The sequence below is a fragment of the Anticarsia gemmatalis genome, chromosome Z, assembly GCF_050436995.1.
Source record: "Anticarsia gemmatalis isolate Benzon Research Colony breed Stoneville strain chromosome Z, ilAntGemm2 primary, whole genome shotgun sequence".
Taxonomy (NCBI): domain Eukaryota; kingdom Metazoa; phylum Arthropoda; class Insecta; order Lepidoptera; family Erebidae; genus Anticarsia; species Anticarsia gemmatalis.
The window spans coordinates 14,831,134-14,857,688 of NC_134776.1; the positions used below are offsets into that span (position 1 = coordinate 14,831,134).

Consider the following 26,555-nt stretch of genomic DNA (forward strand, 5'->3'; position numbering starts at 1 on the left):
GGAGTCAAGTTCTGTGAACAGTCTTAAATTTAAGTTAATTCCGTGTGAACAAATCACGATAAAGTAAAATTTGACTTATGTACCAAGGAAATTGTTGTGTTTATTTGAAACAGCTTTTAAAGGCAAATGGTTCGTGTAAGTACACATGGTGTTACACGCCATTCTCTCTGAGCTTTGCCTCGACAACCTCTAGGGCTTATATTATGTATATGAAGATTAGATATCTAATATATGGTACAGTCAAAAACAAAACAGCTCTTATGTTCTCTATAATTTCATGTTATCATTTGAAGAACGAATTATTTTTTACTTGTATTATAGCAATACAAGTAAAAAATATTTGAGTACAAGTATGCACAAATTATTTGAGTAAAGGATAGTGTAGGTAAGTCGTCTTCGTACCACTTTTAATAAAAATTATAGGTTGTAACTGCAAAAGGCTTGTTTACTGAGAATTATTGGGGGAAAATAAATAAAAATGGATAAGAAATAAATGGATCTGAGTTAGGTACTACGGCGATAAACACGATTAAAATTAAAAAAGGCAGGTTTATGTTATAAGGTACCTACTTAAATAAAACTCATTTTGGGTAACATAACTTAAATTATATTTATTAACAAATAACATTGGCACGTAAGTAGGGCGGTATAATAATATATTAAAATTTATTTTACATAGGAATTTACACTTAATATGATTAATATCACGCCTTTCATAATGTCCTATTTCTTAAATATTTTAATTTGTATTTTAATTATTTTAGACAGAAACACAACATGGTAGAATTGATAAAAAAATCTTGACGAGACAATATACATCAAAACATTAAAACAAAAGGCATAAATGTATTTGCGTTAAGTATTAAAATTATTATTGTCATTTTTATATGGCAAGTGTGTATAAATGATACAATAAGCAAAAATAAAAGCTCGATTACAATATTTTTTTCTGGCTTCATATTTTTGGTATCCGAAACATGACTGCCCGATCAAACCATAGCATTTTGCCAGTATTATCACAGCATAATATCTAAAATCTCTCAACCCTAGAAAAGTGGTATATTTTCATGGTAGTTGACTATTACCGTAACTGTTTACGGTTACTGTACCTTGTAAAAAATAGCTTGATACGCATAATAGATGTCATACTCAATTTACGACCCGTTTTAATAATCTACCATCAATATAGGATAGCCGTACCTAATAATGGTAGTTTGCGAGCAACATCTGTTATTTATATTGCAATTCATATTAGGAATTTGAACCGTAATACGACTATCCATAACTGATGGTAGGTTATTGAAACCCGCTTTAGTTACATCGGCGGTAAAGATGATCATCACTTGGGCTGTAACATGGTATGCATTTTGTTGTCGGTTCTTCATTCACGTGAACTCAGTCACACGTATCAAGCTTTCATTTACAAATTTGCATTAGTCTCAATAATATAAAATCAAGACATGGTTATAACTTTGAGATGTCGCCCTCGAATGTTGGGTTGGTAGTTCCTTTCAGCTCATGCATCCTTGATATGTCAACCGTCGGAATTCTCTGTGCACAGAAAAACAAAACGTAAGTCTCCATAACAAGAATATTATTTAAAACTAGCTTACTAGATTTCCCGAGGTTATAAGTCATCAAGTCACGAAACTGAAAAAAGAATCCTATGTGTAATCCAGGTTGTAACCTATCATAATCAGTGTACCAAATGTCATTAAAATCTATCCAGTAGTAGTATTTTCATGAAACGTACTTAACGTACATATCTACCATCCTCACAAACTGTCACATTAATTACATTGGTAGGGCATTGATAGTTTTAAAGCGTTTAATACTATTTGGACCACGATTCAGATTGAGTTTCGAAGTCTGTCCTTAAAAATATTTTTGTTTTTTATGAAGAATTACGAGTACAAACCTGAGAACGGTAAACGTAATTACTCAGCTTCTTTCGCCCAGCGAAATGACTCTCAATGTCGTTCAACTTCTTCCCTTCAGTCTCAGGTAAAATGAAATAGAATACGAAGCAGCCCACGAAACTGAAAAACAATGAATTTGTAATTACAATGTTCATCTGGCTGATATTTCGAGAGGGTGAACTGAGAACCCACTATGGTTCGAGAAAACATAATTTCGTCAAATATTGAGGCTGTTTGTTTATCACATTTTCTTATTCTATTTTGACTCGGAGTAGGCAGTATCGGTTAGCATACCTTAGGGTGCGTCCACATCTGGCGAACGTGCCGCGAATGTGCAGCTCGCAAGCGTTTGCGAGCTGCCGGCGAGCTGCGCGCGTGCAGTCACGGCAATAGTTTGGTGCGCCTCTTTAGCGCAACTCATACAAGGCTCGTATAAAGGCGTGCGCGCGGCGCGCGATCTGCGCGTACTCAATCCTCGCGCTTACAGTTCTATTTCTGGCTCAGTACTTTCGAAGATGTCGGACGACACTAGTGCTTTTAATATAATTGCTGCATCATTAGCTATTATATTACTAATAAAAAGGAAAAAAAAGAGACAACGGCGTTAGGGGTGCGGGGATTGAGACGCGGGTGGAAGGAAGACGCGAGCCGCTAGCGCGCCGCCCGCGCGCTGATCGCGTACGGCGCTTAGGTTGCGCGTGAACTGCGCGCGGGCGGCGCAGGAGCGGCGCTCGAACAAAATTGTACGCGCGCAGCTCGCAAACGGCTCGCGAGCTGCACATTCGCGGCACATTCGCCAGATGTGGACGCACCCTTATATTCTTTTACCATAGTTCAACCGAGATTTTTAAATGGATAAAAATGGGATAAGAAACAAACAAAACAACGAATATTTATTTTTGTTGATTATTTTAAGGCCATAAGCAAACTGCACAGAAGATCAATTACATTGAGAATGTCATAGAAATACTGTACATACACATCTAAACAATTTAGCTACTTTAGCTACATAATAATGAATGATTTTAACGTCTGCTTGGAAAGAATTGCAGGGCGCAAAGGCAAGATCACCCGATCGGTAGAACAGGTCAACCGAGAGTCCCCTGCACCGGGTTTCCGGTTCAGTTGCCTTTCTGGAACACCCACTTTTGTTCAAGTTGTTTGAAGACACTTAAATATAAAATCTCTATTCCCTCGCGCTATTAATGAAACGTTGCGTATTTCGAATAAGGGGTTAGAAGATAATGGACGGTTTCACATACTCTCCACACTCATTGCTCAGGAGAGTATGTATAGCTACAGTTTGTAATCTCAACTTTTGTACACATGACAATTATTGAGAATTGTTGATAGTAATCTCAAGAAATATTGTTTTAGCCCGACCCACGATTTAAAAAAAGGTATTAAAAGTACCGAAGCGCCTACTAGGTATAATTTAATTAAAAAATTAAAGTTTGCATCATATTTCCGTTGATTATTATTACCACTATAACATTAATTTTCAAGTACGGAACTTGGAATTAATAAAATATTTGTAATAATCGAATTGAATAAAATTTAAATCTTCTAAACCTATTATATTATTATTCGCGAAACCATAAATCTTTTTAGACATAGAAAGTTATTAAACATCAAAATAAAACTTCGTATTAACAATACATAGTTGTTACATACATACAATACACACATATTAATTAAATAAAATTTGTTTTGTTACCTCACAATTCCATATAAGCCGTAAGTGCCCCATATAGACAGAGTATCGACCATACTGATGTACATTTTGTTCGCCAGAAATCCAAATATGTATCCAACAGCGCTGGCCAAACCTGCACCACCGGCCCTCGTCTTTGCACTAAACACCTAATTAAATACAAGTTAATCTGTCATTTTGATCAGAAAACAAAAATCTACACAATATCAAATAATAAAATTTATAAAACTCATATAATAATAAAATAACAACTACTTAAGCATCAACACTTTATTTTTCAGGTTGCATATCGATGCGTCTGGCGAAAAAAATAGTTCTTGTTGGGAGTGAGCAAGATTTAAGATTAGATTGACATAAGACTTTTTTCTTAAGACAGTTTTGTTTAGCACGTATGTAGTCACTACGATGTAAAACTACCGGTATAATTATATTATTTACCTCTCCAATTAATATCCAAGGCAGCAGCCTTAGACCCGTGTGTGAAATGAACGCTAAAAGCATCAGCAAGGTCATGGGCATCCAGGAATATGGGTTATGCTAAAAATAAAAAGGAATACATTGTATTTCTTGCAAAAAAAAGACTCCAAAGCTTAATATTAGCACCATGAAGATGGCTAAAATCATAAATTTATAGTGGGGTCGGTTAATATAAAATAATAGACATTAAAAATAAGTCCACGCATAAGTTATAACGACAGAAATAATAAGAGCCCTCCTTTGATATTTACTTTATTGTTATTTAATTATTTATTTTGAAAGGTTTACAAGTTAATATTCTGTAAAATTTGAAGCGCCTACCCTTTACCGTTTTTAATATTGAGCTATAAAATACGAAAAATAATTCGTTTATGGTATGGCGACCCCTTAAATATCTTTATTTTTTTTGAATATTTGAATATATAATTTGAGAAAATATCAGCTTTCTAGCTATCACGGTTTATGAGATACAACCTGGAGAAGTGGAGACAGACAGGCAGACAACGAAGTCTCAGTAATAGGGTCCCGTTTTTCCCTTTGCGTACGGAACTCTAAAACTGTACGAATTGATAACGTCCTTCTTATTTTAGGCAAAGTGTGATTCCATACTAATCACTGATAAAAGGGAGAAACTCCTACCATATCTTGACCGCCAAGTGACGTGACGTTGGTGGCTGATGTTGTGGTTGTGTTGATAGTTGATGTCGTGTTTGTCTCCGGCGTTATTTCACTTGGAACACCACACTGTAGAAATAAATAATATGCTGAAAACATCACTGGAATAATCAAATACCTAAAATGTCCTACGGTTAAATAGGCTTTGACAAGGAGGATAAGTAAAGCTAAAGCAACAGCGATCCTAATACGTAGATATCGTAAAAAGATACTAGAAGCTTAAATGAGTAATAAATAATTAAGATACTTAACACAAAAATGCTATTACCACTTTTTTGATAAAGTTAATTAAGTATTGTGGAGAAACCTTACGCGTCTGAGAGTTCCATGTCCCAATCAGAAACAAAACCGCACTTGACTAACCTTCTGCGGCTTCTGCCCTTCTAGCTTCTAGCAGTGGGACAGTAATACTTAGAAATTATGAAATTTAAGAGTTTTAGTACACAACTCTAAGCAGATCTTTTCAAACGCCTTAAAGCAGGGTTCCCAACCTCTTCTTAGTTTGGGACCACTTATATATTATTCTCGTTAGCAGGGACCAGTATGTAAGTATATTAAAATAGTATTACAATAATCCTGAAAATTTAAAATTTTAAGATCCTTCGCGGTCCATATTTTGACTTCCGCGCCCCACTGGTTGGAAACCACTGCCTTAAAGAAAGATATATAATAAAATATGTCCGAACCACTATGATATATATGTCGTATGCAGCAACGAGTATACAGCAGACGCCGGCACCCCCAGTGGAGAAGAAGGTGAGGGGTCGTTTGCCAGTGTAATGAACTAGAAGAACACACGTCGCCGAGCCCAGGATGAGAAGCACTCCCAGTATCAACGTCGCGTAGTACTTGTCGATTGGTGCTTTTAACATTTGGAATATCGATACTGCGTATGTCTGAAAGAAAGGTTAATATTACATATACAGTACAATTATATTAGGTCGGGGAAAAAGTCTTTTCGCATTATAGTATGATGAACTCGTAATAAAATCTCTTTGGCTTCAAGAATCACAAATGAGTACACGGTTTATAATGTTTCTTTCAGTGTGCTCGTGAGGTACCCAAATATCGAGCTTTTTTGTGTAGAGAAAAGATTTTATTACAAGTTCATACATACTATAATGCGAAAAAACTTTTTCCCTGACCTAATATAATAGTTTATTTTTTAATTTAACGTTTTTGAAAAAGAACTAGAGTAATTCTTATAAATTGTAGACTTGGTCTAAAAGCTCTTGTTAATTGATGCAAGAATGTGATGTAAATGATAGTGGCTTTTAAAAAAGAGGCATATTAGACAGTATCTATTAAATTATGTACCTGTAAAGTAGTCATTCCACTGAAATGTCCTACAAAGAAACTGAAGCAAACTAAGAAGAATGGAACATAAAAACTCCTCTTGAGATAATTAGACATTTTCTCAGATAACGTTTCGTCAGAGTCATCGGCAACTGCAACAAAAAAAGCCATCATTATTGGAATATAGTCATGCAAATGGTCAATATAGCATGTTCAAAATATTTAAATGCGTTTACCTTTTTCTTTTTTGAATAACGCTTGAATATCTTGAAGTTCTTGTTCTACAGCGTTGGGAGTTGTCCACCCTCGTAGCCATTGCAAACTCTGAAAGAAGCGATCATTGTTTACAAGAGAAGGTAATAAGCTGAAAAATACTCGTACAAGCACATCCTTATTAACTCGTTTACTGCACCTCTTTGCACTTAAAGGTGACATTTAAGCGCTAATATCAAACGTTTGTTAAGTGCTTCAATAACCATTTGATCAACAAATAACACTTAAATACATAATTTACTACGTCGTTAAATTTATATAGACTCTTCGCAATTTATGTAGACCATTCTACTATAAAAACTAATTTCACCATCATGAATCAGAAAATAGTACTTATAATTAAATAGAATATTAAACATAAAAATGGAAAAAATGCTAAGGTTGTTGTTTGTTATAGATCCGCGGTTTAGTGAAGCACGTCGTCAATTGGCCTCCGACTGTTAACTATCAATAATGTCCGTGATTTCAATGGGCTGTTAGACTAAGAGATACTTAAGAGAAACAGTGTTTTAAGACTGACTACCTAATATAGGTATCTACTCAGTCTTAAAACACTGTTTCTGTGGTTCTCGCTATGGTTTAAAATTCTAAATGTCTTATTTTAAGTCTAGGTGACTGAGAATTACGACATCAGATTTTACTAGTCACATATTATTTAAAATTCACTCACATATAGGCACAATATCTCACCTTTGTAATAAGCATTGGAATCACTAGAATACCATTACAGTTGTTTCTCGATACGTCTTATAAAAATAGGAGAATGTAGCTCTGAACACTGCAGGATATTAGATAGGTACAGGGACGTGATAGTAATGTTAACGAAGTAACTCTAGGTCCTATGTAGTAGTACTTTCTTTGACATGCCTTGCCAAGTTAAACGTTTAAATTGTTCCTAGTTATTAAAGAAAGGACAAGTTTCTGGAATTGCCTTTACTTTTACATTGGGGGAAACCTAAATAGGTAAGTAAGTGATACCTTTGTTAAAAGGAATGTTATCATTTAAAACTGAATAGGTACCTTTCTCGCATCATTGTAGCGTCTCTTCGATACAAGCCAGTGGGGGGACTCGGGTATAAAGCACAGGACGATAATAGCCAAAACCTGTAAATAAAAGAATAACATATAAAACTATTGGCATTTAAGCGTTTGCAGCAAATCGACTCTAGAATGTTCGAAAAGAGATGGTAGCTAAGAGGCTTGCAAAGCACTAAGTTCATTTTTCTATATTGGCCAAAACAGCCATTATTTTGAAAAGCTGATAAAATACTTTTGTTCTGGCAGTACTTTCAAGCCTGTGTGTTTGTAATAGGAAAACTGTTCATAGTTGGTAAAATAGCGTTATGGGGAAAAACCTGGCTGTGTTAACATGACATTAGTAAAACGGTATCACAATACTTACTAGACATGTGTGTTATAAAAAAAAATATTGCATGATTGTACATTGTTTTTAAATGAAACTGTTTACCTAAACATAGTTTCACAAGGATTTTTTTCATGTTTTTTTAAATAAGCGTCATGGGTTAAGTCTGAGGTATTTAGAAGTACGATTTTGTCAATACCTAGAATGCGACATTGATTGCGATTAGATTGGAATCTATACTACTATTATAATTCAAGTATATAGGGCAATAGCGCAAAGTATAACCTTACTATATAACCATCTAAAACGAAAATTCGTTAAGATTTCGTTTGTTTCTTATCACACTTCTATCTGTTACAAAATTTGATCCGAACAATGGTATAACCGTACAAAATAGAACAAAACAAAGGTCATAAACGGACTCCTTTAATATTTTACGAATTTTAATTTTCACGCATAGGCGGTTCAGAATTTCTCTCACCGTAAATGAAATGTTGACCAGAGCCACGGTCCGCCAGTAGAGGAAGATACCAAGTAGGAACTGTGTGAAGACGCCCAGGATGATGCACAAGGAACTGGTAGCAGCCAGCGCTCCTCGGATGTGGGGCTGTGTGATCTCCGCCACGTATGTCAACACCTGAAACAATTGACATTATTATTGCCTTTGCTTGAGTCACGTTTGTTTGATTTGATAATTTTAAAAACAACTAGAGACCGCCCGCGACTTTGTCCGCGTGGAACTCCGGGATAAAAAGTAGCCTATGTGTTATCCTGGGTCTTCAACTACCTAAATACCAAATTTAATCGTAATCAGTTCAGTATTATTTGCGTGAAAGAGTAACAAACATCCATACATACATACATACATTCTCACAAACTTTCGCATTTATAATATTAGTAGGATGCCCGTGTTCTATACAAATAACATAGATGTATAGCAAATCCCGCAGATATTATAAAGGGATGAGCCAAATATTATGTTTGTTTTATGCACATGCATTCTGGTCTATTTTAATTGGGTGTGCAATATACGTCATTACTTATCAAACATTCAAATACCAATCTGCCGTATAACTGTACTGAAATGTTTTCTGTGTGGTAGTTTACATCACGCTGCTACGGAAAGGACATCACGGTATAGGTAAGTGCCTTATTTACACAAAAATGTAGTTTTTAACACTTCTAATTTCCACGTGAAACTGATCAGCAGTTTAGCCTTGAAAGCGTTCAAGGCAGGCAGTTACTTTCGCTAGATAATCTTTAATAGTATCAATAGTATATAGTATTGATAAATAGCCATTAACAGACATTGTCTACCTCCCTCGATACATGTCGTGTTACTTTGTATCGAGTTCGTCTCGTATCTTGACCTTACGACCTCATATGTCAGTCATTGATTGAAATAAAGACGATACAAAATATGTAGGGTAATCGTAAATCAAAGTTATTTATATCACGAGATGAACAAAACAAAGAATTTTCCATGAAACACGATAAGTGTAATATTAAAGGTTTATTACCTATACATATGTACGTCATATACTTTAGGAGGAGCTCGTGGCTTAGTTAACAACAGCCGCGCGGATCGATCTCTGAGGTTAAGCTACGCTTGCCGAGGTTGTTCTGTGGATGGGTGACCATCTCATACATATCGGGTTCCTCCGTGTTTCGAAAGGCACTTTAAATTGTGGGTCCCGGCTATCAATTTCGAAGATCTTTGACAGTCGTTAACAGTAGTCAGAAGCTTGAAAGTCTGACAACCAGTCTTACCGAAGGGTATCGTGTTATAACCCAGGTAACTGGGTTGTGGAGGTCAGATAGGCAATCGCTCTATGTAAAACACTATGGTATCCAGCTGCATCCGGTGAGACTGGAAGCCGACTCCAACATAGTTTGCAAGAAAGGCTAAGCCGTGATGATGTACGTCATATACTTTGCAATTAGCCTTGATTGTAAAAAGTTTATTACCCTTTAAGAACATTAACGCTAAGCATTATTTGCAAACAGCCCAATAATACGTATCAAATTTTTGAAGAGTAAAAGTGCTTTGTATGTGTCCTTACTGTAAAATCGATATAATTACACGACACAACAGGTGCGTACGATTACACGAGAGTATTGATTGATACTTTCTGACAGGAAGGAAAGGCGATTCATTTTGTTTGGGGCATAGACATCGTTGATAATGATATCAAATTGTTAATATAGGTACAGCGAAAAGCAGCTAAGAAAAAGGAGAGGTGGCATACTCTACTAATTCTACATCTTTGCCAACCGCACGCTATAACGTTCGATTACATGAATACAGGTATTTATATGTACTTATATGGTAGCAATGCAAGCTATGGTCGTTGGCACTCGTTGGTAACAAGCGAACGTGTGCAGGTTGCCCTTAAACCTTAAAGTTTACGGAAGTATTCCGTCATTCGCCCTTCATTGACGAGTTTGTGTACATTCTTGTGTGACCTATGATCTATGAAGGTGCTATGTTAGCACAAAATACCAATAATAAGCGAAGAATTCAATCACTTACGTGATTGAAAAAAAAATCGTTCTATAACTTATCATATCCAATAAGTAAGTAAAATCTTATTTATAAGTTGCAGTGAAAAATAAAACACTTTTTCAAGAGCTCGCTTATAAAAATACTAGAGGGCCCGCGACTTCGTCCGCGTGGAAACTCTTCCCGTGTAAATCCCGATTCCTCGGGAATTCCGGTATAAAAAGTAGCCCATGTGTTATTCTGGGTCTTCAACTACCTTTATACCAAATTTCATCGTAATCGGTTCAGTACTATTTGCGTGATAAAGTAACAACATAGTAGGATATATACTTACGGGCGCTTCAAGCAATCCTCCGGCTAAACCAGTTAAAAACAGCGCACCATAAAGATGACCCGTTGTAGTGGAGAAATGAAACAATAACCAGGCGATGCAGAAAGGTATATTAACCAACTGCATGGCCCTTCGCCGACCTATAGGCGTTGTTACCACGCCGGATAGAGCACATCCCAGAGGCACTATTATTAAGTTTATCGAACCTGCAAAAAGATAAGTCTAATTAAACGTTAACAGTCTTTCTTTAATATTATTCTGTTTTCAACTAACGTCTTGTGAAGTGGTGTGTAGAAGAGTTTTTATTGTATAAAACTTTCTAGACTGCGTAAATGGCGGTTCTCTGCTGATCATGACAATATATCAATGCGATTGCGGGTTGAGCAAAGTGCTTTTAGTCTTTTCTAACTTACATTGTCCCCAATAGTAGCCCGGAATAGGGTTACCATTGAAAATAGTAAAACACTAAAATACGTGTGTATTTCGTATCCCTCTTCAACTTCGGGTATAAAAGGAGAGATATCATAATAACCTACTGATGTTTCACATACATCCAAATTACTAATGAACAATTTAATGAAAAGGAACGAACTGAAGCATTGTACGACAAATGTAAACTAAAAAAATTCCTTTTGTATTACAACCGTTACTAATTCAAAGTTATTTTAAACACATTTCTTACTTATCCACGATATTTCCTCCTTGTTCAAATGTAATATTTCGCCTTCTCTTGGCATTTGTACTGCTGGCATGAGAATTGTAGAAAAACCAAGAGTCATTCCATAACCTGAAATGAAAAATAAATATTTAAGTTCATCTAATTATTAATTTACTATATGATATTGCATTTTGAACTAGCACTTTTCACGGTTAACCTGACAAATCTTCCGTAACAATACAATTTAAATAAAAATATAGTCTGTTGGTTTAGTGTTATGTATTTTTGGACTACGAATATTGGGCGTATTCAGACTAAATAAAGTATTGTTTTTATGGGGCGAGGGCGGGACCAGGCACCTAATGAACTAAAATAGATACAAGCTTTGGCCTAATTTTGTTGTCAGTCTTTCACAATTTGTTCTTACATTAAATGGTGCTGTTTTAAAAGAAAATACTTATATATACAGATCTCGCTTCTTATGGGCACATTTTTGTTGCGTGGTAACTGCCGAGAATCGATATTAAATAATTTGCATAATGATTGTGTACACCACATGTTTCTCCACGTGACATGGCGTTTCCCCCTATCTCTTACTCCAGGTCACCGTGGATACAGAATAGTAAATATAGTAAAGATAAAATACCTAGAAGAACTGCTTTTTACTGGTTTTTCAGACGTACTTAGTTCTTATCGACAGACGACAACTGCACGAGTCATGTGCTTAGATGATTGATGTTTCTATCTGACCGTACACTGAATGATAAGAGTACACTACTATGTGATGACGACTAACTAGATAATGGTAATCACCCGGAAGGGAATCACTAGACTCAATAAAGTTACATAATTCTTATAAATGTCACGCAATATGTAGAAGCAGTCCCAAAAATACAAAAATAAACAAAATCGTTTATGTACATATTTGTCAATGTGCAGATATGCAAAACCTGTTTCAAATTCCATCAAGTCAACCGAAAAGGCGAATTAATACATTTGTATGTAGATGTAAAATATTTTCTTGTTTTTAATCCAATTGTATCAGGTTTTGTATTGTATTTGATTATTATATGTATCTGTTTAGTTGAAAGGAGAATATTATGCGGATCATATAAATCAACTACAATACGAATACGATTGAATACATTTTCCCACATTTGTAGTAGTAATAGTATAAGACAAGTATGCACTATAGTTGGATTTCTGTTTCCATTGATTATTTCGTGCATATTATTGCTTTGTCGAAATTCGAAAAAATGTTTTCAGTGGTCTTAATAAAATCGTTAATTTTAGCAACTATTCAACCTAAGGGTTGGGCACGATGGGACCTTCACTTTAGACAGGTCTGAAATAATACCTAACAGTCCGTTTGCATTCAAGGCATTCAAGGGCACGCTAACGGAGAACTTCGACTGATCAAATTTTCTGTTTGCTCCTAGGCTTAATAAATTTTGAGATAAACAAAAACTAATGATTCAACCTTGCATGCTTGAGATACCGTATCGCACATTCGAAGGTATGGAACGTCCTCTGCCCGCACTCCGTCCGCGTTGGGCCTCAAGGCCTATATCCTTACTTGTTCAGGGAAACGACTCTTGCCCAGCAGCTGGACATTAATTACATAAATTTATCTATCTACCTATTTGGTATTGAAACTCGAATGCCTACTAAGGACCCGTTTAAAAAATGACGTCTTGTACTTAGGTGAGTTTTATTCAAATAATGTTAAAGCATGTGACTACGCATCTTGCACAACAAGTATTCAACCTTCATTCTCACTTTCACTATAACCAATAACAAGACAGTATTCCGTGCAACATTTAAATTAAGTTTCCATACATATACCGCTGATACTACCGGTTAAAATCTCAATGGAAACGCCAGAGTTATAAAATACTAGCTGACCCGGAGAACGTTGCTTTGCCATATAAATAAAAAAAAAATAGTGTCAATTATGGGTATGAAAAATATATGTTGGCCGATTCTCAGACCTACTCAATATGCTCACAAAATTTCATGAGAATCGGTCAAGCTGTTTCGGAGTAGTATGGCAACGAAAACTGTGACGCGAGAATTTTATATATTAGATACTAGCTGACCCGCGCAACTTTGCTTGCGTCACAGAGAGAATGGGTCAGAATTTTCCACGTTTTTGTTACACTTTTTACTATTACTCTGCTCCTTTTGGTCGTAGCGTAATGATACAAAATATGCTTTTTTTTCACGAAAAATATTCTCAAAATTAATATATGTAACGAAGTTGCGCTAAGGCATATCCGTCATTAAAACAGTTGCCATGGCGACGGAATTTTGTTAATTCAATGTCATTAAAATATTGATTATTCGTGACTTCGTTCGCCACCTGAATTTTCCCGGGAAATGCGTCATTTTCCCGGGATAAAAAGTAGCCTATGCCCTTTCTCGAGTATCAAAATATCTCCATACCAAATTTCATGCAAATTGGTTCAGTAGTTTAGGCGTGATTGAGTAGCAGACAGACAGACAGACAGAGTTACTTTCGCATTTATAATATTAGTATGGATATGTATGCCCGGTTTCTGAGGCACATTTAACGGTAGTTTATCTATTCAAACTGTCGTTTTTATAAGCCTCAACGGTATCGAATAAGTAAACTATCGCTAAACCTCAGAAACCCGAGGTAAGTCTCTGACGTGATTTTAATTCTGCACGTTAACGCCTTAAAGGCTTAAAAGCATAAAGATTAAATTGATTCAGTGTCATAAACAGTAAGAATCTACTTATAAATATAACAAAGAGCTGTCTGCATCTGCATGATTGCGAACTATCATCAACTAAACTATGTCACACGTCTTGGTTCGTATTTTCAGTATAGACCTACCTGTAAGAAAAATCGACGTAATAGCTAATTAACTATACAGAAAAAAGCCAGTTGTGTTCTTTCAAATAAAGAGAGCAGTTTAGAAAATTTTACATCCAGGTTTAAACGAAAAAAAATCCCTATATTTACTCCTGGGAACAGTACTAAAGGAGGCTACTTAAAATACACCCTGATGGTTAATTAAGAGGTAGAAAAAATAACAGAAAGGCATATGGTCTGTTATAGCTTACCTAAGAGAAGCAAATTCTTGGCACTAACAGCTAAAAATTGTGGCAATGCTGTTCGAAAATCTTTTTTATATTTGTAGTCATTGCTGGTGTTGTGCTCTTCGGCGTACGATGTGTCCTTTTCTTGCGTCATCTAAAACAAACGAATACAACGATTTCATTAACACGTCGGAAAAACTAACATACCACTAAACCTGACAGGTCTAAGTACAAGTTTAAAGTTTGGTAATGAGCTTTAAAACTGTGCCTTCTTGAATAATCTTTATTGTTACATCAGTTAAGCAGCCTTGTAGTTAGAAAATAATTAAAGCCAAAATATGTGTTTATCTCTATCTAAACAGCATCCACCATCCGTATCCGGGAAATAGTCGTAAAATATGTTGCACACAGACACAGAGGTTTAATCTTTATACACACACGAAGGAGTAGGTGCTTAAAGGTAGCTCAAATATGTGAAGCATGCATGGCCATCTTGAAATACAACAGACAATTTTACAACATTCTTCAACAAAATGTCGCTATTAGCATTAGTACTAATAATTTTGATTTGCAATACTACTTTCAGTGGATCGCAAACAACAGCGAAAAGGGGTTTGCTTCTGCTTTACCGTCCATTGGACATCAGTAGAGAATGTGCATTCTCTGAACGACTGCGTTACGACTTGTCATTTGGCATGGGAATGTCCGACACCATCACATTAGTAAGTAAATACAATAGTGTTATGCCTTCAAGGCTGGCTCATCAACCCGTGACAGGTACTTCGCAACATCCATTTCTCAGAGATCTTGTGGAGACTGTCTTAGTGCAGGTTATCATGATGCAAACGAGTGTATTCGTAGAGTAACCCGTAGATAATTTAGATAATCAAATAAAACAATCATGAATTAAAAAGAATGAGCAATAGTATCTTCATTATCATTAGGTTCATAATTATCAAACTGAATATGGTCAGACATTCTACATTTTTGTTCCTCTGTGACAAATCGGATATGTGAACGGCAGCAAGTCGTGAAACTGGAACATGATATCAATTTACGTGGTTTCGAACTAAAATAGTTAATTTAGGTAAATCAAATCGCTTCTCGCATAGCAGAAAATGGTTTCAAAACATTCGCGACTTTGTTATTTCACATCGTAGATAAGAGAACTAACTTACAGTACAGTAATATTATTGCACATTTCAGGAGTTAGAAATTCCTGATATGTGCAAAAAGATCCCCTTAATAAATGAAATCAACTTAAACAATACTTATTTAATAAGATAAATATGGAGATATTGTTGAAAAAATATTCATTTCCGACCAACAAAACTATACTACTTATTCTATAAATGATGGAATTAAAATTTAATAAAAACAAGCTCACATAGAACTAGCTTGTTGGAAAGTTAGACAGATTCGTGACAAATGCAACCTGTGCAGTATGAAAACACAGAGTGGCGCCAGTTTAAACACAGGTATATCGGAAAATTACAGCAGGAAAATGGTACAGTCAAAAACCCAATTGAAAATACTGAGAAACTTCGAAAAGAGATAAATTCCTCTTGTTAATGTAAACGCAGCTTGACCTTACACACTTTACTGTTGTTTTGAACACATCCCCTTGTTATTATATGTCGAATAATAACTTAATTATCTTGTAATTTCTTCCATAATTAATTACTTACTTTAGCTCGCACTATTTATAACTGGAAAGTCTCGAAACTGATAAACTGTAGAAAATTTGCAGATAAATAAACACTTTATTATGGAACGTAGCCTTCGTGCCGGTTTGATGGCTGACTAAACAAATGCGTTCAACCGAGTCAGCTTTATTATACGATGATAATCAAACAGTGCAATGGGCTTTAAATCCACCTGCTTATTATTTTAGAGATTGCAATGACTTTCCGGCATTTGCTCTAATGATAATCGCCTGTACGACGATAGGCTAAGTCACAGCACTCGAGCTGGACTAATGCAGTCTAGACTTTGAATCCATGGTTATCATGATTCTCGTCATGATATACGCATGGAGTTGCTAAATATATATTTTCTTATCAATAAACATTTCATAGCTACTTTATTTTAAAAATTTGCACACGTAACAGGTGTTGGTCAAAACCTTGAATATTAATAAAATACCAAAATTATTTATCTTGAAAGATCGGTGCACCATGTTTTTTTTCACTAAACGCGAAAACAAAAGTGGCTGATGCTTTACTCTCCTTTGGAGCTCTATGTTTAATGGGAATTTTGCAAGGGGATGGGGGATGCTTGATTATGGTATAGGAATTCGGTATTATGATGGGGTGACGGGCAATATTTAGCTACGGAAAAGAAATTGCTAGAAGGTGCCTGGGGAGATTGGGATCTCAACGGGCATGTCAGTCTCTCGGGCAGATCTAAACGTGGGGACATCATAGGTATATGTTAAAGTGGGTTATGGCCAACATTAACTGTCATTGACGTGAACAGAAATGACAAACTTCCTGGGAAATATACCGAAACACTTATCTGAACCTTAATTACCTGGAGGTAGTTAATAAATGCGCCGGAGTTAGACAAATGGCTTTGTGTAATAACGTTCCTACGTAAATACATAATATGAACAATGAACATAACAATCGGGAGGTGTGTCGTATGTATTCATGGGGATATTACACATAATTTAAATAAAAAACGTATTTTTATATGATTGCGTTGTAATGTAATGAAAATAGATTTACTTTCGCTTTTCTATTATTCAACTCTAGACAATATTTTTCTGTAGTAATTACGCAAAATACTTTATAATTTTAGTAAGCAACTGGGCTTGTTTTTTCTATGTCTTTGAACTAGGTTAAGAAAGCAAGTGGTCTAGTAACAACTAGGCAATTTCTTCTTAATAATATAGGAACACTGAATAACTACTGTATTGACAAAAATAAATTTAGGAATTCGCGATTATTTAATCGTCATAGAACAGTTATGTAAAAATACAATAAATCCTACTAATATTGTAAATGCGGAAGTTTGTGTGTTGTTTGTTACTCTGTCACGCAAATACTACTGAACCGATAACGATGAAATTTGGTATGTAAACCCAGAATAACAGTTACGGCTACTTTTTATCCCGGAGTTCCCGAGAGGGAGCGGGGTTTACACGGGATGGGTTTATACGCGGACAAATCGCGGGCGGCCTCCAGTAAGTACCTACTAATATATTAATTTTGTTTGCAGGTATTAAAAACATTAAACGGCATAGACTACGAATGCAACATCGAGATAGTGGGTGAAACTCCCAGCGTTTATATGGTAGTAGTCATAAAGTTTCCCACTATTTTGCTGCATAATTGCCTGGTTAATAGGGACGCTTTCATAGTCTTGAAGAAGAACAAGTGTCTTCGCCTTTGTGAACTGATTGGAGACCGGGATATATTCTCGCCGTACTTCGTTATCACAGCCCTAGGAAGACTCCGATTTAGATTCTTGAGTAACAGCAGTATCAATTCAGATATGAATGTAAGAACTCATCCATAATTTTCACTTTTTGGTTTATTTGTAGAACCATATTTATCATAGAAAAAATACATGCAAGCTTCATATAGTTCGTTTCGACGTTTCTCCAAAACTCTGTGTCTATATTTGATGACTTATAGTCGCATTCATTGAGTAATTAGTAGAAGACCAATTAATTAGTAGAAAGTCGCATTAATGACACAATTTCAGTGCATAAATTTACTAATTCACACAATTATCAGTAACATCGTGAAATAGTTTTTCGATACAGATAAAGTACAAATCTAAACTTTGATAAATGCACGTAAAAATACCAAAGGAAATCTATTCAGCGATTAACTCATATGTAACAAGATAGTTAATAATTTAAATAAGTATAATTTTATAATGCAGGCTGACATGTATCAAATTACTGGCACGACGGCTCGGTTAAAGCCTAACAATGCGTCGTGTAACAACAAAAACGAAACGCTATGTGTCAGTGACAGAAAGAAGTTCTGCTTCACTAGCGGTGTCGTGTGTGATGGGATCAAGAACTGCGGCGTCACCGATTGGTAAATAAACTACTTAATACATAAATCTATACTGTATATACTAATATTATAAAGCTGAAGAGTTTGTTTGTTTGTTTGAACGCGCTAATCTCAGGATCTACTGGTCCAATTTGAAAAATTCTTTCAGTGTTAGATAGCCCATTTATCGAGGGAGGCTATAGGCTATAATCACGGCCAATAGGAGCAGAGAACCAGTAAAAAAGGTTACAAAAACGGGGAAAATTATGACCCATTCTCTCTTATGTGACGCAAGCGAAGTTGCGCGGGTCAGCTAGTACATACATAAAATCATGCCTGTTATGCCAAAAGGTGTACTCAGAGGCGTATGAAATGAACCCGCGATTCGCCTTTCGCCAAAAATGTTAGTCTCTGCGAGCCTATTGCTATGTACCGTGTATTATCAAACTCCGGACTACTATTGTCAATAATATAAATTAGACCTATAGCACTTTGTCAGACCTGTAAATCGAACCTTGGGTCTCGTGTTTTACCGTCAAATTTTAATACGCTATCGTGAAACACAGGCAGTCTAGAAACTACTTTGTAATAATAATTAATACTATCAGTTAAGCAGGATTAAACACTATTTGCTAAAAGAAAATAGAGACAAGTCGATTGACAGAAGAGCACACGTAAATGGCGTTATCACATTCATTTAATTGCCTACACGTGGTATATAAAAGGTATTATATGCAAGGATTGTATATAAAAATCCGTCGCATCGCTTGGGCCTGTTCTAGATAACTTACAAGTAAAACAAGTCTAATTACTGACTAATAGTCGAAGTAATTTAGCTATCAGAAGGCAATTAATTAAATAAAAATAAATCATTTAACGAGCAACTAATTGAAACCCATGGAAGACTTATAGACATGGGGTTAGATGAATTTACGATAAGACTTTCAGAATAGAAATATTGAGTATTTTGCAACAGTAGGTAATTTGCAGTAGCAACAAACGCGTCGTTTAGTAATATATAGAGGCATAATGCAGAAAGGTAGTTTTTTTTTAATTGCGTTTAAAAATTCAGACATTCCAGCATATTTCTGGGAATAAATTGCATTCTATTTGCGTTATAATTTGGAAATTTACAGATTTAGTTTTAAATAGCCATAAAAAAATGTTATACAAGTAAATGGAATAATTTACAAGTAATTTTAAATTAACGAAAGGACACAGATGCATTTTACTGTCAGTGCTAACCCAATTTTCAGAAATTTTGCCTTAGGCACGCGTATTGTTATGGCTGCAAATGTATTTGGGACAACCGAGTCATTATTCAATCATTGATCTAACGTGTTCTTGACTGCGTCCAACCAGCTGACTATTAGCGTAAGGCAAAAGTCATAACAACCCAACATTAAATATGAAATAAGAAAGGAAGAATGAAAAAGATCAAACTAATTCATATGGAACAAATGTTTTGTTTACACAAAACCGAGTTTCTTATTTCTGTTATGTAATTAAAAACCTGTTAGTCAAGTTAGTTATTTTAAAATCAACGTATCATTGCTATTAGAGTATTGATATTAATAAAATCGTATAGCGGCAAAGACGTAACGTTTTCCAGGTACGATGAGCGTCCATCTGAATGCAACTTGAGCGTGGAATATCTCAGCTATGCGCCAGTGGTCGCGGTAATAGCTGCACTAGCGTGTGCCATATTAGCAGCCGGCCACATCCTCGTGCGATGTCTACCACCCCTAGCCAGCTCATTCTTCATATTTAATGTTAATGAAGACAATAGACTTTGCGTCGACCCCTTGTTGTTCCCACCAGAACACACGACGAGGCCAATCGAGACTGTCAAGAGGGTCTCTCTGATACCGGTTTGTGAACTCTCCACATATTACTGCCCGAACTCCAAATATCTCCTATGAGTCACACCAGCACATCAAAATATGACTATTAAACATACTGCATTTAATTTGTGTACTTATGCTGATAATAATAGTTTTTGTTTTATCAAAATCGGGTCGAAATTACCGAAGTTACAGCGTTATAAAGTTTCACTGCTTTTTTAAATTTGTGTTGCTTCGCGCACTATGCGCTGACGTCACGTCGCGACAGACACGCTTGTTCGACTGCGGGTGATGCGGAGTTTTGATTTGAAAAGTGATTTGCATTTAATATTTAAAGAGTCTGTGTATGTGTATGTGTTATAAATTTATTCATCGTGTTTTTTGTAAAATAAGCCTCCACTAAGATATCCTCGATCTCGATCGCCATGCACACAATCATCAACTAGACCCAGGTAAAGAAAGTTGAACTGGTATACTACTAATAATATTTTTGTGTGTAGTTAACAATAAAATTGAAAGTTTGTTACAACTGGCATTACAAATAATGAGTGTTACGTACCTATTAAGTGTAAATTTGGAAAACATCGTTTTAAAATAATATTATAAAAAAAAAAATTGTCACCCCTGCCTCTGACTTTAGTCAGATTGATGGCTATCATATGAACGCATGAATCTACTCTGTAGGTAGTTTTATATGATTGGGTGTGTAATGAGAACTTTTAATTAAACTAACATTTTAATTTTGATATAGATTTAATAAACATGGGTTCTTTTATCAAAACAAAAAACCAACGCCAACTTAACCGCCGCGCTCGGCTCGCCGCCGCGTGTGAGGTCATTGAACTGCTCATTAAATAGTATCAACTGTTTAGTAGAAGTTCATGGCTAGGTAGGTATGAACATGATATGGCATCTTGATCTTGAGGAAGTGTTCAAAAGGCAATAAACTTCTATTTAACATTTGCGCTTGACAGTATCTGAACCGGGCTTTAAGTTTTAGATTAGGTGTCTTTTGCAAAAATATGAAACAGTTTACATGGTACAGAAAAAACAATTTTTGGGGTGTTTTTTCACTGGAGTTAGTACACATAGGAACAATACAATATTTTCTAACCATTTTGTTTGTCCACTATAAGCAAAACAAATTATTTAAAGCGAAACCGCGAGAGCGCAAAGAGCCTATGTAGGTATCGGCAACTACTGACGAAATAGCAGTGTCGTGAGATGACGTCACACGTCAGTGCGGCCGCTTCGCCGGAGTTTGGCGCGAAGGCCATACTTTGACGTTTAATATCTCGGTCATTTTTGAAGATACGAAAAAAATAAAAACAGATTTTTTATCCTTGAAGTACCTAGTTTTTAAATATGCTCATAACAAAAATCATTGGTGTGACTCATTGGCTATAATTTAAATTAATTATTGTCGTAAGTGGATTCGTAGAAATCAAGTTCCCGAAAATGATTTAATTACGTGGAAGAATGTCACAGGGAGGCGGTGACGTACTTTTGAAGCCAAAAATGAAAAAGAAAAATTCCCCAAGAACGATTGTAATAATTTCAGGTGTTTTCAAGTTCGTCATCAAATAACAGTTCAGAAGACGACACTACCCGAACCACGGTTTCTCAGCCTGGTCCATCAACGCCGGTATCTACGAAGGTATGTTCAAATCGTCTTGGATGATTATGCCTTCATCCAAAAGGTTAAAATTTTCCATCAATAAATGAGCACCGATAACAAGGTGTATCTTTTATCTGCGAAGCGGCGTGTTCAGAAAATAGACATCACGACGTGGTAAGATGACTTGCCACCTTTGACATTCGTGAACCGCACGCTATGCTGAAGATGTTATGCATATTACGACGATAGACGACATATCACACTAGATATCCAGCAACCAGCGATTATAAATAGAATAACAAGTCATCTGCTCTGAGAAGTGTTCATCAACAAAACCGGTCTTTAGTAAAAAAATATTTGTATAATCACAAGTAAACGTAATAGTTTGCGTTCGATTTGGTTATTATTTTTCTCCGAAAATGTCAGTTGAGTGTAACTTTCGCGCAGTTGACTAAATCTGGTGGATGTCCATAGTGGGTCTAACTTGCAACCAGTAACAGTTTAATAAGTAATTTCATTAGTACTCATGGATTAGTTAGCAGTGTCATCCAATATACTACATATATCATAATTTTTCAAATGGTTCTTACAGGTGAAGGTTGGATCAAAGAAACGCAGCGGTACTGTGAAGTCGATGACGACTAGGATACAAGAGACTCTGAGAGCAGTTACCTTACGCGGCAAAGCTCCTCAACCACGCTCGTCACATTCCGCATCGGCCTCAGATATTCAAACTGAACAAGTTTAAAATCATAATTTGGTCAATAATAAAACAACGATTTTAAAGGTTATATTATTTTTTGTAACATATAACCACAAAGTTTTGAAGTAAATGACTAACTAACCAGAAAAACAGGCGAGACAGTGTAATATTCACCAAAATCAAAGAATTTTCTTCGAATGATTTTTTGTCTTCATTGTGCTGTTTTGATGAAATTGAGATCGTCATATCATTATGAAGATGAAATACATATGTATTTAGTCGAAACAATAAGCTTTGTGTACTTATAACATCTCATAGAGACATTACGATTCATAGCATTTATATCCTGCTAGGGCTGCTAGTACCTATTCCGAACTAATCCGAACAAATGACATCGGTCACATCGGTATGAATAAATGACTTGTCCTCAAATCACGCGTCACCTTTAGTAAAAAGTAGTTCACTTACATCATGCTATAAAATACTGTTATCCTGCGAGGTTGGAGGTCAGTATCAGCAGGATATAAGAAGTAGTGTGTTTATCGCACGAGGTCACGATACAATCCCGTATGTGTACCTAACTACCTACAATGTCCTTCCATTCGATGCGCTAGTCACGTTTTAACTATGTACCACTTTTTGCATCTACCACTTGCAAAAGCTGAGAGTTTACCATAGCACTGGTAGGAAATTTTTATACAAATTTTCGTGATTTCCTATTGACATTTGTACGATTGGACATCAATTGCTTAATAGACACATATTCTTGCGAAAACCTCTTATTGATTCACACTTTGAGCAACACGGTCTATTTATAAACATCTCGTAGGAACACAGACTCTTTTGGACACCAGCGTATTAAAGTATACATCTGTCAATATGTTGATGCAAAAAAGTGTAGCAAAATGAGGGCAATGTTTGCTTGTTTCACCGTATATAACGCGCCAAGCTAATTCGTTCTAGCAAAGTAGGTACCATTATCAATGCCAAAATGACTCGTCGCAAGCGAATAAAACCGAGCCTTGGTAAGTATTCAGGTAAAACAAAACGCATCATTATTTTGGTCAAAGGACCAGTTCATGTAGGTACTTTCAATTTCTGATGTATAAAGATACATCAGAAATTGAAAGTACATGAACTAAGTACCTATGTCCTTGTTTTACAGTAAAGTGACACCGAAACTTGTAGCCGATACGCAATCGCCACAAACGGAATTATAATTACTGCTAAGTACCTATTTGATATTAAAACAAATGCAAAAAACGCAGATATCTCTGTATTTCGGTTTCCCATTCAACACCCTAATGGATAAAGGTGGGATCTTAATGACTTATTCATCTTTCGTTGAATATTTCGCAAGAGTTAGAATTAAACTGAAGATTCGCAAATGTATCCATGAGTAGTTTTATTAGTATCTGGGATAAATTGCGGTACTTTACACGATATCTACCCCAGGATAGGACAATAAAATAAGCTTATTTCTTTCATTTACAAGATTGAATCGAAAAAACATCTCGATTAATCGTTAACGTGAGTATGTACTTAATTAAGTGTAAAACAAAACGTGAAGCGGAATTAACTGAGGGTCAGACGTTGAAACAAAACATTCGAGGAATGTGACTCTTCATCTTCATGATGCCATGCTCACAAGTTTGCCACAATGTACGAAATGCGGACATTGATGAGCACCTAATTAATTACCGAAACATTACTGAATAATTATTGAATCTATACAATTCGTATGCGACCTGTACGACGTACGTACATATACATTGGAAAACCTAAATTGTTCTAGCTGTTTTGTTTTGTCTTGAAAAAATATCAAAATTAATTGTGCTCAAGGATCAAACAAAACGAGTTCGAAATATCACTTTATTGTTTTTCAATTTACCACAATTTAGCAACACAAGCCGGTACAGGTAGGGAATTAGGGATTATGAATTCCAAACTTAGGTATAGGTAATGTTTGTTTAGACATAGATAGATAGGTACACTACACTTCACTACAATAAAGCAAAGTACTAAGGTAGTAGTATCTATACTTAGTCTTTTACAGTTAATACGGCAAGAGAAATAAATGAAAATATAATAATAGCATATTTAAACATTTTCGGCTTCACTAGGTATATTTAGGACATGGAAAAATAATAGAAAAATCTGGCATACCTATCTATACCCATGTTCTGAAAAGGCATGTACATAATTACTTTTAAACTCTCGCGTTGCATGTTTAATGTATATAATAAAATACAGGAATTATCGCGTTAATTCCCGTATTCTATTATACATTAGCCAGAACATACTTCATATTGCCGGATTAGCATAAAGATGTCAATAATTTTGATGTCCTGTATATTGTTAAAATTATGTGAACTTCTGTGTAAATTCATATATTTTTTTATTTACTTGCTGACTGTTCTTTCGACTACACTCAAAATATGCGTCAACCTGTTTTCTTTTCAATGATGGCTTAATCTTGTACTAAAATATTGTAATGTAGGCTACACGTGAGTATTTTTCCGGTTTATTTGATCACATGGTTTCTTAATTTTCGGCAATGCGATATGCGAATATATGTAGGTAATTAAAATTAATTATGCCCCAACTAAGACTATCGTCGAGCACTAGTTTTTCTCAATCGTATTACTGTAACAAGACTCTCATGTATTTCAAAATACTAATAATTTTATCTAATTGTTTCGAATACTATTTTATTTTTTGTTTATAACAAGACGTACGGATATATCGAAATGTGCAAAACCATTGAAAAAATCAGATAAGTCAGGCATGGTAGAATTTGCATGCAGGAATTTCTACTATCACTCTAGCTGGCATATCCATTCTTTTAAAATGAGATATAAGTGGGTCAACTAGACCAGATAATAATATGTATAATTTATTCTACCGTCATATAATGTTCATATTCTTGTTTATTAACTACGATTTTTCTATCAATCACCTTGTCTTTGAAAAAAACTATCTTGAATTGCATGTTCATTCAGTACGGTAGTTACAAATTTTATATAAGGAGGTTTCAAGGGCCATCAAGATGAGCCACTTAGAAGCCGACATTAACGGAAATAATTATCAAGACTAAACAGCCTACATTTCCTGATGTTTACATGCGGAAAGTAGAACTTGAATAATTATAATATAATTATTGATGTTGACAGTTGCCGGTTTGAAAGTTAAAGATCAAGTTTATGGTAAATACTAAATACTTATTAGTTTCAGAAAAACTGATTTAATTATATCAAAGTAACGCCTACCTGCTTTATTAGACTATTTATAAGCGCTAAATTATGGGAAAATGCAATGGATACAACACAGCTTCTAAATTTTAAGTAAATGTACCTAAAATGTCGTTACGCTTTTATTATTTTCATAAGTTATCGTGTAAATACCGCCAAATTCAGTGCCAGCATAGACGAATCTGCCATTAAATACCCATTTAAAACCAATTAAGTTGTTATAAACACACCAACGTCCACTACACAAGGCTTATTGCAAAACAAATCCGGATAACAAATAAACACATAGTACAACAATTTCAAATACATTTGCGGTGCACATATTGCGAAAGCTAAAATGGGCAACCAGATGTAATGTCATCTACTTCAATATTGTTATTTAATACACCACTAATAAAATTAAGCAATCACTTACTTGAACAGCGATCACGAAATTGTATGAGTAGGTGGAGGGTAATGCGAACGAACGCGGCTCGTAGGACTGTGACTGTCACCGGTATTGGCAGTGTACTGCGCTCACAGGCGGAGGTGTGTGCCTCAGTGCCACTGTGCCACCACTCTCGCCCCGATACTACCAATACACCTCTCTATCGCTGATGCAGTTCGGTGAGAGGTCTCGCCGCGACTCCTTCTAGATCTATCTCTAAATTTAACATTAATGACCTTAAACTTAACTTTTTAAAGTTAACAACAATACAGGTATCAGTAAATGTAATACTTACAATGTTATAATGTTGCAAAGCAATAGTATTACAGCAAAAGTAGGTACCTAATATTCTTAGAGGGTTGATCAGCTTCCTAAAAAAATGTCTGGGATGAAATTATTACCGCTATAAGCTTTCAATACCGTC

At 35.5% G+C, this 26,555-nt stretch overlaps 2 protein-coding genes across 3 annotated transcripts; one reads left to right on the forward strand and one right to left on the reverse strand.

Annotated features, from left to right (window-relative positions):
- Nucleotides 1–595: 595 nt before the first annotated feature.
- On the reverse strand, nt 596–26,280 carry LOC142986532 (facilitated trehalose transporter Tret1). 2 transcript variants are annotated; one of them, XM_076135050.1, is made up of 14 exons: nt 26,120–26,280; nt 14,300–14,429; nt 11,234–11,338; nt 10,555–10,757; nt 8,199–8,354; nt 7,375–7,458; nt 6,318–6,405; nt 6,103–6,233; nt 5,472–5,681; nt 4,750–4,854; nt 4,072–4,170; nt 3,637–3,782; nt 1,919–2,039; nt 596–1,551 (listed from the first exon to the last, which is right to left on the reverse strand). In XM_076135050.1, the coding sequence occupies exons 2-14, from the start codon at nt 14,427–14,429 to the stop codon at nt 1,465–1,467; spliced, it is 1,665 nt and encodes a 554-aa protein (XP_075991165.1). In that variant the 5' UTR covers nt 26,120–26,280; the 3' UTR covers nt 596–1,464. The 2 variants fall into 2 exon arrangements, with proteins under 2 accessions (XP_075991165.1, XP_075991166.1); XM_076135051.1 differs by lacking the exons at nt 14,300–14,429; nt 26,120–26,280 and having other exon boundaries at nt 10,555–10,773.
- LOC142986701 (uncharacterized) lies at nt 14,784–22,498 on the forward strand. Its single transcript, XM_076135301.1, has 6 exons — nt 14,784–14,997; nt 17,498–17,779; nt 18,170–18,330; nt 19,901–20,159; nt 21,694–21,789; nt 22,343–22,498. The coding sequence occupies exons 1-6, from the start codon at nt 14,809–14,811 to the stop codon at nt 22,496–22,498; spliced, it is 1,143 nt and encodes a 380-aa protein (XP_075991416.1). The 5' UTR covers nt 14,784–14,808.
- Nucleotides 26,281–26,555: the final 275 nt, after the last annotated feature.

Bases quoted from the DNA above. Each gene is read 5' to 3' on its own strand.
- LOC142986532 (XM_076135050.1), bottom strand. From the start codon at position 14,429: ATGACGCAAGAAAAGGACACATCGTACGCCGAAGAGCACAACACCAGC. The intron at 5,682-6,102 runs GTACATAATTTA...CCTTTCTTTCAG, and splicing joins GTGGAATGACTACTTTACAG to ACATACGCAGTATCGATATT. The intron at 3,783-4,071 runs GTAAATAATATA...GTATTTAATTAG, and splicing joins CTTGGATATTAATTGGAGAG to GTGTTTAGTGCAAAGACGAG.
- LOC142986701 (XM_076135301.1), top strand. From the start codon at position 14,809: ATGTCGCTATTAGCATTAGTACTAATAATTTTGATTTGCAATACTACT. The intron at 20,160-21,693 runs GTTTGTGAACTC...TAATAATTTCAG, and splicing joins AGAGGGTCTCTCTGATACCG to GTGTTTTCAAGTTCGTCATC. The intron at 21,790-22,342 runs GTATGTTCAAAT...TGGTTCTTACAG, and splicing joins CAACGCCGGTATCTACGAAG to GTGAAGGTTGGATCAAAGAA.